General features: G+C 40.8%; 1 protein-coding gene across 1 annotated transcript in view; it reads right to left on the bottom strand.

Annotated features, from left to right (window-relative positions):
- zranb3 (zinc finger, RAN-binding domain containing 3) overlaps positions 1–12,780 on the bottom strand; it is a 142,165-nt gene that overhangs the window by 74,056 nt on the left and 55,329 nt on the right. The window contains exon 9 of the mRNA XM_079807572.1: positions 8,266–8,385. Within this exon, the coding sequence (XP_079663698.1) occupies positions 8,266–8,385 (120 nt within the window). The remainder of the gene's footprint in view (positions 1–8,265; positions 8,386–12,780) is intronic.

Below are 12,780 nucleotides of genomic sequence, written 5' to 3'. Positions count from 1 at the left end.
TGACAGTCATGTTTAGCTTCTTCCATTTTCTAATGATTGCTTCAACAGTGGACCTTTTTTCTCCAAGCTGCTTGGCAATTTCCCCGTAGCCCTTTCCAGCCTTGTGGTGTCTCTAGTGTCTTTGGACAGCTCTTTGGTCTTGGCCATGTTAGTAGTTGGATTCTTACTGATTGTATGGGGTGGACAGGTGTCTTTATGCAGCTAACGACCTCAAACAGGTGCATCTAATTTAGGATAATAAATGGAGTGGAGGTGGACATTTTAAAGGCAGACTAACAGGTCTTTAAGGGTCAGAATTCTAGCTGATAGACAGGTGTTCAAATACTTATTTGCAGCTGTATCATACAAATAAATAGTTAAAAAATCATACATTGTGATTTCTGGATTTTTTTGTTTAGATGTCTCTCACAGTGGACATGCACCTACGATGACAATTTCAGACCCTTCCATGATTTCTAAGTGGGAGAACTTGCAAAATAGCAGGGTGTTCAAATACTTATTTTCCTCACTGTATATATGTAAACGCAAAATGTTCAAGCGTCCAACTACGCGCGAATAGCGCAATTCAGTCGCGCAAGTTGCATCTGGTGTGAACGCACAGTAAAGAGTACCAAAACCCTTCATAACTATCGATCAATGCCATAAAGAGTTTTGCGGATCAAGTCAAAACTTCCAGAGTTGGCGACTTTTTAGTGTTTCAAGTAGATTTTGGGGATTATCATCTTCCTCCCATCATCTGATAACTGTAAAACACAGGTGAAGCGGTGTACAACACCTTTCTCTCTCTCCGCCTGGCAGAACTTCAGAACTTTTCTCACCCGTGTTAATTTTAGCTTCCTGCCAAACATTTCTTCCCATCTCTCGCTCGGGGTGCAAGGAGCATGACAGGTGTGAGAACGTAGGGAGCGCATACGCTGCCCCTTTCGCATGCGATCACACCTGCTGGTGCGGGGCACCCTCTTTCCCAGAAGATTCATAAGCACCAATTAACGGCAGGACGGATAAAAAGGGAAGAAAATCTTCACAGTGTCTGGGATCAAACGTCTGGCCAGAGAGTAGCGAAACAAGAAAGTGAGAGAGATGGAGGAAAAGAGAGGGGGCTGGGGGCCAAAAAGAGGAGGAAATTGACAAAACAAGCTCTCATTAAAACAGTGAGACATCTGTGAAGACACCGTGTCGGCAACCAGCCGCGCTCTTTAGGGTGCAAAGTGTTTTTAGCGCGCGGCTGTGTGAACAGGGACAAAAAGAATATATCGTGGTGGAAGATGAATCAACAGCTCTGATGAAGTGTCTGTCAGGCAACAAAAATGGATTTGTCGAGTGATGCAATGCAAGTTTTGGGCCAACACGATTCAGAAGTGCAGGTCTGAGTCACAACAAAGTTGTCAGAGAGTCTTGATCAGTTCGATTTGTAAATGAATCACTCAGAACGTTTTGTGGATTCAAATCTAAAGATCGAAGCCAAATAATGGAGCAAAACATTTGAATAGTTTTTATTTCCATGCTGTTTCCATAACCCTATAAACTGAGAGCTTTTCATGAGGTGAATTATTCCTCAACGCGTCTCAAAACAATGTAGCTGAAGTAACGTTACAGCGCTTCACTAGATGTGTTTGTATGAGTTGATGTGTGGGTGTTGATGTGTGGGATTTTTCTAAGTGCAATTCTCAAATATTTTCTTAAGAACATCTTAATTTTTACTTAAGAAGAAAATGAAAGGTGTTATTTGGTGTTATTTTAAAGGGGTGGTTCCGTGTTTTTTTTCTAGGCTTGGTTGTGTTTATGGGGCGCAGTATAATGCTGCGTTCACACCAAACGCGAATTGAGCGTCAAAATCGCGTCTACCGCATCTAGTTTCACGCGCGAACATTTTGAATGCATTCGCGTGTCCGCAGAGAATTGGACGCGCGTAGAAATTGAGCGCTGGAAGCGAAATTGACGCGCGTTCAAGGCACTCCAGGAGAAATATGTCATAAAACACCACTCTGCCTCTTTACATTTTCATTAAACATATATAGGGTTGGGCATCGAGAACCGGTTCCAACTTGGAACCGTTTAAAAAATAACGATGCCATTGGAATCGTTTAGAAATTTTGTTTTCGATTCCGATCATCGGTTCCAAACGCGCAAGTTTTCGGAAGTGCTTGCCGCGCCCGTTTGTTCTGTTGCAGCCATGGAGCACGGTAAGCGGCGCTCAAAAGTGTGGCTTTATTTCACTAAAAAAAAAAAAACCTGGGTCGGCACAGTGCAACACATGACAAACTTATTTCTTGCACGGGAGGATGCACTACAAATATGTGGTGTAGCTATAAATTAACGAGTGTAGCGTGTTTGAAATGCTGCGCAGGTCTGTCCCTCGGGCAACCCTGCGCTAACCAACGTTATTAACGGGATAGTTCACCCTGAAATGAAAATAAAGCCTTCTTTTACTTACCCTGATGTTGTCCCAGTGCCCTATGTCCTATGACATTTAAAATACTGTTCCTGCACGCGCTCCTTCCTATTATGGCAGTGAATGGCGATCAGCTAAAACATTACAAAAAGTAAACAAATGTATCACGCAACGATACAGGGAGACGCGCGCCATATGGAAAGTGTTCAGTGGGCACACTATAGGTTTTGCGAGAAAGAAACCGTATTATTCAGTCAAAACACTGAGCTCGGCCGTTACTCTGAGCGCGCTCCTCTGTGTACACTATGAGCCGTCAGCAGCCGCCGGTGCTCATGCCTACTATAATAACTCGCACTGTTGTCATTGCACCCACGATAAGCACACACACACACACACACACACACACACACGCGCGCGCACCATTTTGAGAAATCAAGCTCAATAGAAAAAAACGCGATTCTCGTCTTTTCTATAACGTATATGATAAGAAATAATACTAATAATATAACCTCCTTAAGTGAATATTGTGTACCGGTTGTCATGACAATATTGCACGAGGCTACTGCGGCTTGGAGTGCGCACACACTGGAACACGCGCATTTGAACAACAGCTGGGTGAGTAAAAGATGGCTTTATTTTCATTTCAGGGTGAACTAACATTATCCCACCTCATCATAATCAGGTAAGTGATTGTAGTGTAAACCCCTTGACCAAATTGCGAATTGTGGTGAACAACAACGTTACTGAAATTATTTTTCCCCCTCGTAGATAAATGTAGCTATACGCAAATTGCCCACGCTAGTAGCAGTCCTAATGACTGCTGTTAATGCTATTGTTAAACCGGGACTCGGTGTGGAACTCCATTCACCTTTGCAGCAAAGCAAGTGAAAATGCCAGCGGAGAAAGTCCCAAAACTAAAACTCATTATTGAATCAAAATACAATTTTCCTCTGTGAAATGAGCCTGTGACATGTTGTGACTCCACCCCTCAAAGAATCGGAATCGAGAATCGAAAAGAACCGTAATCGAAACTAAGAATCGGAATCGGAATCAGAATCGTTCAAATCAAAACGATGCCCAACCCTAAACATATATATTAAGCATTAATAGCCACACAAATGTGGTCCAGGCAACTGTACATTATCTTCACTACATGTATATTTAAATATCCTTAAAATATAAAGTTATGAAACTTCTCTTTGCCCTCAGTCAAAACGATTTGGCAGACAACAAATTATAGATTCATGAGAGCAAAGCTCGGCCGTTAAATCTACACAAAACGAACCACTACAGGACATCAGAGCCAGCGGCAGACGCCAGAAGGACTGGCCGAGGAAAGGCTGCTCTCGCCGGGGTTAATGAGCGGTGATTGCCCGGTGATTGCCTGGATCTCACAACTCCAAAAACACAAGATTATTTTTTTAAACAGGCGCTCTCTTTATAAATAAACCACAGATTTGAGCTTTAAACAACTACATTCCCACCTGAAAAAGTCTTAAAACTACATTTTGTGACACAATAGTACTATTTTTAATTTATGCAGGGTTTCTCATACACGTCACTTTACCACGTGACAGCAGCAAGCAGGCTCCTGATTGGTTAATGCGGCGCGAATTGACGCCAAAGTTAAAAATGTTCAACTCGGGCGTCGGACGCGAATTCGCTTCAAACGCGTGAATGCACAATAGCACCATTCGCGTGTAACGCGCGTATCGCGCAAGCCGCTCAATTTGCGTCCAATTTGCGCCATTCGCGCGAGGCGGATTCGCGTACTTCGCGCCGCGCAAAACGCGCCGCGAGACCTCCAGACGCGCGTCAACGCGCCTTTCCATTGACTTAACATTGAAATCACTTGCGCCAGACGCTCTATTCGCGTTTGGTGTGAACGCAGCATTAGATGTCTTAATACTTCTTTTTTTTTAAAAACGCCGTATTTTTCTTATATTTTACCTTTATTCCACACCGCTGTCTCCACTGTCCTTTGAACGGCTCGTTTGCTTCCTGCTCGTCAGTATTTGAATCTGAAAGAGCGCGCGATCATCTCTCTTTTCAAACAGATTACATAAACCAAGAATATTTGTTTTCGATTTGGTTTACATTATTTAAAACCTGAATTTCAGCGTTTCTTTAGACATATGTCTCATGTTTGTGAGACAAGTATTCACTAAGCTAGAGTTCCTTTTCTGAAGACTATCTGAATGAATGTCTTTGAGAGAGAGGCTGCTGATCGCGCATCATGTGTGTTTTCTTTATTTGGCAAAAAGCAAATCATTTTGTTTTTATTGTGACTGCACAAACTTAACAGATTATAATGATGTATAACACTTACCTGAATGATAAAAAAACGACAGAGTTATTTGAGTCTCTTTGGCACTGATAAGAAAAAAAGCGACCGCCGACTTGAGGGGGACTAATCAGGTTCTCAAACGCAACACAATTTTAATGGAGGAAATATTACTGAATAACTTGATCCAGTTCACAAAACAACTCTGAACGATTCATTTCCAACCGGACGGATTCACAAAAATCTTCTTAAGAAAGAAGTTCGTAAGGATTTTCCTAAGTGCAATTCTCAAATATTTTATATCTTAATTTTTTACTTAAGAAGAAAATAAAAGGTGTTATTTTAAGGGGTGGTTCCGTGTTTTTTTTCTAGGCTTGGTTGTGTTTATGGGGCGCAGTATAACATGTCTTAATACTTCTTTTTTTTTTAAACGCCGTATTTTTCTTATATTTTACCTTAATTCCATACCGCTGTCTCCACTGTCCTTTGAACGGCTCGTTTGCTTCCTGCTTCTGTGAAGCCCATCCCTCCGAAAAACGCAATGGTCTTAGATTGGTTAGATGGCCACATGTAGTTTGTAGTTCTGCAACAGCTCTCTCTCTTTCGTAATAACTGCGACGTGGCCTCGCACACTTTGTTGCGTGTTCGCGGGGGCAGTGTTTGTTAATAGCAGGTGTTTATGATGTCACCAACCCGGGAAGAAGCTTGTTGTAGTCCAAACCGGCCGTTTTTGTAGGCAATAAACTGCCATAACTTTAAAAGACAATATCTCCGTTTGCATTTTACTTTCAGCGCTGTAACTTTGCAGATACTGTTTATGCTCAAGCAGCAACATTACACACTAACTAAAGTTAAAAAAGTTAAATTGCATGCAACCACCCCTTTAATGAAATGTGGGTATTGCTGAAGACTCGCTGAATGAAAAACACCTTAAAGCCCGTCTTTTTGCGCTGCCAGCAGATTACCGTAGATATCATAATAAGTGTGCAGACTATTTTCGTTGTGACTGGCTTGACGGGAGTTAATCACTCAATGTCGTGTTTTTAATGTGCCGTGTCGTTAAAATCTTTATTTTCAAAGAGCCTGTCTCAAGATGCAGCGGTCTTGACTTTCCCTTTCATTTGCACTCGGCCTTTTGCACTCTCTCTAGAGTGAATGCATCCGGTGTGTGTGTGTGTGTGTGTGTGTTGTGCTGCCGCTCTAGTTCTAGCTTGAGTGAGCGCATCATAAACGTGTAAATGATCGATCCGTGTCACTTCACAGTACTCGTCCATTTTTCATAGTACTATTAGTACTATATATTATATTTAACTAGCTACTGTTATGTTGTAATGGTTAATAATTGAAACAACCCAATAAATTCACTATGCATCTTACATTTGGGTATTTAAGATAGGTTGGAGGTAACTTTAAGAAGTTATTTACGATTCTTTTTAAGAACATTCTTTTCGGGAATATGAATATTTCTAAAATGTAATCTTAAGAGCAATCTTAAGAAAAAAGATAAGAACATTCTTAAGAAAAGTTTTTGAGAATACAAAATATTCTTATTTTTTTCTTAGGGTGTACTCACACTAGGCACGGTTGCCCCACTCCCCTACTGGCCCGCATTCACATTGCACTTAACGTACTGGGCCGGAGCACACTTACGACATTCACTTTTTGTTTTGAAGAAGCGCTTTCGCTAATAGACTGCCTAAAAGATTTATCATTTATGCCGCGCAGCGATTTTCACTTGACTGCACTGCACGTATCAGAAGATTATTACGGAGACAGCTGACTTTGATGGAGGAATTTGCAGCTTTACTCGCAAACTACAATTCATGCTCATCAATAAAGTGAGAACCAGGACCGTTATATACCTAAATATACTTGATTAGACCCGAAAAGTGTATCCAAGTAGTAATAGTTTGGTGTTTGCTGTCATAATAATTAGGGGTGCACCGAAAATGTTCGGCCGCCGAAAATGTTTGGCCGAAAATGGCATTATCGGTTTTCTGGCCGAAATAAAAAAAACTGCCGAAAACGTAAAAGTTTCCAGCTGAACTACCCATTGCCAGAAGCGACAATCCCCTTGACAACTGGCGCGCGAACGAAGGCCGCTTTCCATTGCTTGCGCGGATTGCACGCAGGTTATTTATCTGCCCCAAGCAGTGTTGCGAAGTCCGCGGTTTTCCTGCGGGATGTTTTTCCATGTCCGCGGGTTGAAGCGACCCCAATTATGTGATATTTAGACCCAGGAATGCAAATTTTAGCAGGCAACCCTGCCAAAAAAACACATATTTTACCCCCCAAATGCCATTTGTCCCGGAGAACAGTGACAGACAGTGAGAGACTATTCAGTGCAGCATCCCATGTTCTTAATGAGAACCATTCTGTGATTTTGTGTGCAGTTATTCAGATAATTGTGTGTGATAACTGTTAAAAAACTATTTTATTTGATGGAACATAAAACTTAAAGAATAATATAATTTGGTATTATTATTTATATTTATTGTTAAAAATATTTTAGGTTTTGTTATGTAACTTAATAAAAGTTTGATTATTCTATTGGTTCGTGATTTTTTCATTTCAGATCCATTAAATTCAAGCAATTTATATATATATATATATATATATATATATATATATAAGTTTTTAAAAGAAGCCATTTTCGGCTTCAGTTTCGGTTTTCGACCAAGTGCATCCTAAATTTTCGGTTTCGGCCCAGAATTTTCATTTCGGTGCATCACTAATAATAATCACAGTAGCGTACAGCGCTTCCATGCAATTGGAAGTTGCAGTAGAAATAGTCAGTTAAGAAGAATTAAATTCTTAAGAATGTTTCGTGAATCCGGCCCCTGATCTGCTTCTCGGACTCAACTCACTTTTTAGCAAAAGAAAAAAATACAGATTTGTTTGATTCAGTTCACAAAATCAGTCTACTCACTGAATCAAAGATCCGACACAAAAGAGTGTTTAATTCATGAATCAGACATCGTTACCCCACTAGGATGATTTCATAAGATAATAATATAGTGCACGAGCCGAATGGACGATTTATATTATACTTTTATGAATCTTTCCAATGGCACGATATTCAAAACGTCAGTAATTCTGTTCATCAGAATAAAGTAATTTAGCTTTAGAACTGAATTGACGTTTTGCAATGACTTTTTTCTAAATATAACATTTTATATGTAATATATAGTTCAAATACACAGACTCACTAGATTGACAGCGAGACTCTGAGCCATTCTTTTGGCGAAAGAATGAACCAGTGCCCTACTGAGGGAATGTGTTAAAGCAAAGAATGCACTCTACCCAGGGAATCAACACGCTCTCCTTCACCTCCTTTAGTCCTGTCAGGCCCTTTCATTCGGTTTTTTCTCTTTCACACAAACACTTTTTTTGGCCTTATCTCTCATTCAGCTCACACACACACACAAATACACACCTCTCTTTCTCTCTCTGAATGGGTCAGTGTGTGTGTGTTGGGATGGCGTTGTGACAGGCTCTGCTGCTGGCTGATTTAATGAACAGTGTTGAGGTGCTGACATACTTTTGCTTTCACTAGAGTCTCAACGCACACACACACACACACACCTACCTTGGCCTCGATGACAGCCTCAGTACACGCCTGCAGCATGCTGAGATGATGAGCAAAGACCAGAAACTTCAGCTGCTCCGTCTCCAGCATCATCTTTATATAGTCTTTCACCGCTCCGGCCTGAGAGAAACGGAAATAAAGAACCAAATAAAGAAAACACATCGTGATCCAGCCAGGAAATGGCATTTAGGGACTAATATGACGCTTAATTGATTATAAAATGGATAATATACACTCACCTAAAGGATTATTAGGAACACACACTAATACTGTGTTTGACCCTTTCGCCTTCAGAACTGCCTTAATTCTACGTGGCATTGATTCAACAAGCTGCTGAAAGCATTCTTTAGAAATGTTGGCCCATATTGATAGGAGAGCATCTTGCAGTTGATGGAGATTTGTGGGATGCACATCCAGGGCTCGAAGCTCCCGTTCCACCACATCCCAAAGATGCTCTATTGGGTTGAGATCTGGGGACTGTGGCGGCCATTTTAGTTCAGTGAACTCATTGTCATGTTCAAGAAACCAATTTGAAATGATTGGAGCTTTGTGACGCTGCATTATCCTGCTGGAAGTAGCCATCAGAGGATGGGGACATGGTGCTCATAAAGGGATGGACATGGTCAGAAACAATGCTCAGGTAGGCCGTGGCATTTAAACCATGCCCAATTGGCACTAAGGGGCCTAAAGTGTGCCAAGAAAACATCCCCCACACCATTACACCACCACCACCAGCCTGCACAGTGGGAACAAGGCATGATGGATCCATGTTCTCATTCTGTTTACGCCAAATTCTGACTCTACCATCTGAATGTCTCAACAGAAATCCAGACTCATCAGACCTTCAGTCTTCAACTGTCCAATTTTGGTGAGCTTGTGCAAATTGTCGCCTCTTTTTCCTATTTGTAGTGGAGATGAGTGGTACCCGGTGGGGTCTTCTGCTGTTGTAGTCCATCCGCCTCAAGGTTGTGTGTGTTGTGGCTTCACAAATGCTTCGCTGCATACCTCGGTTGTAACGAGTGGTTATTTCAGTCAAAGTTGCTCTTCTATCAGCTTGAATCAGTCGCCCATTCTCCTCTGACCTCTAGCATCAACAAGGCATTTTCTCCCACAGGACTGCCGCATACTGGATGTTTTTCCCTTTTCACACCATTCTTTGTAAACCCTAGAAATGGTTGTGCGTGAAAATCCCAGTAACTGAGCAGATTGTGAAATACTCAGACCGGCCCGTCTGGCTCCAACAACCATGCCACGCTCAAAATTGCTTAAATCACCTTTCTTTCCCATTCCGACATTCAGTGTGGAGTTCAGGAGATTGTCTTGACCTCTAAATGCATTGAAGCAACTGCCATGTGATTGGTTGATTAGATAATTGCATTAATGAGAAATTGAACAGGTGTTCCTAATAATCCTTTAGGTGAGTGTATATACACTACTGATCAAATGTTTGCTCGTGCTCAACAAAGCTGCATTTATTTGACCAAAAATACAGTAAAATTGTGAAATACTAATAGTATTTTTAAAAAATGTGTACATTACTTCAGTTTGTCGTCACATTTTCCTTCAGAAATCATTATAACAAGCTGATTTGCTCCAGAAAAATTTATTTCTACTATCAAAAACAGTTTTTTTGGAGGAAACCATGATACATTAGATTCTTTGATATATAGAAAATTAAAGAATTAAAGTCAAAAGAACAGCATTTGTAACATTATAAATGTGTGTGTGGTCTGGGTAAACCCTACGTTATGAGGATAAAATGTCCCATTTAGGGACTAATATGACGCTAAATTAATTATAAAATGAATAATTTATATACACTACTGATCAAATGTTTGCTCGTGCTCAAAAAAGCTGCATTTATTTGACCAAAAATACAGTAAAATACTAATAGCATTACATTTTCAGCATCATTACTTCAGTTTTTGTCACATTTTCCTTCAGAAATCATTATAATATGCTGATTTGCTCCAGAAACATTTATTTCTACTATCAAAAACAGTTTTTTTTTGAGGAAACCATGATACATTTTATTCTTTGATATATAGAAAATTAAAGAATTAAAGTCAAAAGAACAGCATTTGTAACATAAATGTGTGTGGTGTCGTGTTTTGTCTTGTTAATTTACACATTCAAACGATTTTAAATGCGGAAGGAGAAAACCGGGACTCAGGCGCTGTTATCTGTGCACACACACCTGAAGCGCGGGCCAAACGTCTGCCTTGCCCAACCAATCAGAATTTAGGAACTGATGTTCCTATTTTTAGCTTTAGAAACACACTAAACAGTGTTGTATTAAAAATTTAAAAATGCTTAATGTTTCCTGTGATGGGTAGGTTTAGGGGTTGTGTGTGTGTGTGTGTGATGGGTAGGTTTAGGGGTTGTGTGTGTGTGTGTGTGATGGGTAGGTTTAGGGGTTGTGTGTGTGTGTGTGTGATGGGTAGGTTTAGGGGTTGTGTGTGTGTGTGTTGGGTAGGTTTAGGGTGTGTGTTGGGTTGGTTTCGGGGTAGTGTGTGTGTGTGTAGGGTAGGTTTAGGGTTAGTGTGTGTGTGATGGGTAGGTTTAGGGGTAGTGTGTGTGTGTGTGTGTGTGTGTGTGTGTGTGTGTGTGTGTGTGTGTGTGTGTGTGTGATGGGTAGGTTTAGGGGTAGTGTGTGTGTGTGTGTGTGTGGGGTAGGTTTAGGGGTGGGGTAGTGTGTGTGATGGGTAGGTTGTGTGTGTGATGGGTAGGTTTAGGGGTAGTGTGTGTGTGTGTGTGTGTGTGTGTGTGTGTGTGTGTGTGTGTGTGTGTGTGTGTGTGTGTGTGTGTGTGTGTGAGATGGATAGTGTACGGGGATAGAATGTACAGTTTGTACAGTATAAAAACATTACCCCTATGGAATGTTGTCACTTAGATAGCAAAACAAACCTGTGTGCGTGCGTGCGTGCGTGTGATACAGCCCACCCTAGCAACCACATAGCAATGCCCTGGCAATCCTCCTAGCAGCTTCAGTAAAAATCTAGTCATTAATATAATTATTTATAAGACATTGGTGTATTTTATAATACTGCAGTCTCCGTGTTTCACAACTGCTGTGATTTACACACTTAAAGCGGCTCAGTTTGGCCAGAGTTTAATCCCAAATGTACCTGCTTTTCCCTCTCCAAATAATAAAAAAAGACATGAAACATGTCAAAATCCTTAAACTTTGAGATGAACTCGACGGCTAATGCCCATTACTTGTTAAACGAGCAGCGTATCGAGTCGTTTGCGAGTCCGCTTTTCCTGAGTTTCAAAGCTGCGCTCCGGTTTCTCATTACTGGAGAGTTTTGCCTTTTTAATATCGCCTAATTGGCGCCCAAAACTGTCTGTGAAGGAGCGCAAAGGCTTTTTTTACAGCCTCAAGTGTACGTGCGGTTCACTCATTTTCACTTGGCAAAAAAACAGCGATTTCAAAAAGTGACACCATTCCTGACACCGCACATTTCTGCCCCGAGAGAGCGAGAGGAAATCATCTCAGCGGCAAACAATACATGAAAGAGCGAGCAGGACTAGAGCAGCAGGGGCCAGAACACACGGGTTTGACAAATTAAAAGAAGAAACACACACACACACACGGTGGAAAGATTCATTCAAGACACACGCTGTGCTCAGAGGACGATATAAAGAGGTTGTAGTTCGGGAAGAACGAACGACAAAACTGCGCGGACACACTTTATTGACCGAATTGTGACGTTAAAGTTGGGCCGAGTGATGCAACGACCACTAAGAGTTACGGCAATCACAGAACAGATAGATGGATGGATGGATGGATGGATGGATGGATGGATGGATGGATGGATGGATGGATGAACAGACAGAGAGACAGACAGATAGACAGAAAGACAGACAGACAGACAGACGAACAGATAGACAGACAGACAGAAAAACAGATAGACAGACAGACATAAGAACAGATAGATAGATAGATAGATAGATAGATAGATAGATAGATAGATAGATAGATAGATAGATAGACAGACAGACAGACAGACAGACAGACGAACAGATAGACAGACAGACAGAAAAACAGATAGACAGACAGACATAAGAACAGATAGATAGATAGATAGATAGATAGATAGATAGATAGATAGATAGATAGATAGATAGATAGATAGATAGATAGATAGATAGATAGATAGATAGATAGATAGATAGATAGATAGATAGATAGATAGATAGATAGACAGACAGAGAGACAGACAGAAAAACAGATAGACAGACAGACAGAAAAACAGATAGACAGACAGACATAAGAACAGATAGATAGATAGATAGATAGATAGATAGATAGATAGATAGATAGATAGATAGATAGATAGATAGATAGATAGATAGATAGATAGATAGATAGATAGATAGATAGATAGAAGAACAGACAGATAGATAGACAGACAGATAGATAGACACAGATAGACAGACAGAAGAACAGACAGAGTCAGACAGACAGACAGACAGACAGACAAACAGACAGATAGATAAACAGAAGAACAA

The sequence above is a fragment of the Gobio gobio genome, assembly GCF_949357685.1.
Source record: "Gobio gobio genome assembly, chromosome: 24".
NCBI classification, from domain to species: domain Eukaryota; kingdom Metazoa; phylum Chordata; class Actinopteri; order Cypriniformes; family Gobionidae; genus Gobio; species Gobio gobio.
The sequence above is the reverse complement of the archived record's forward strand: the minus strand, read 5'-3'. Positions and strand labels throughout refer to the sequence as shown.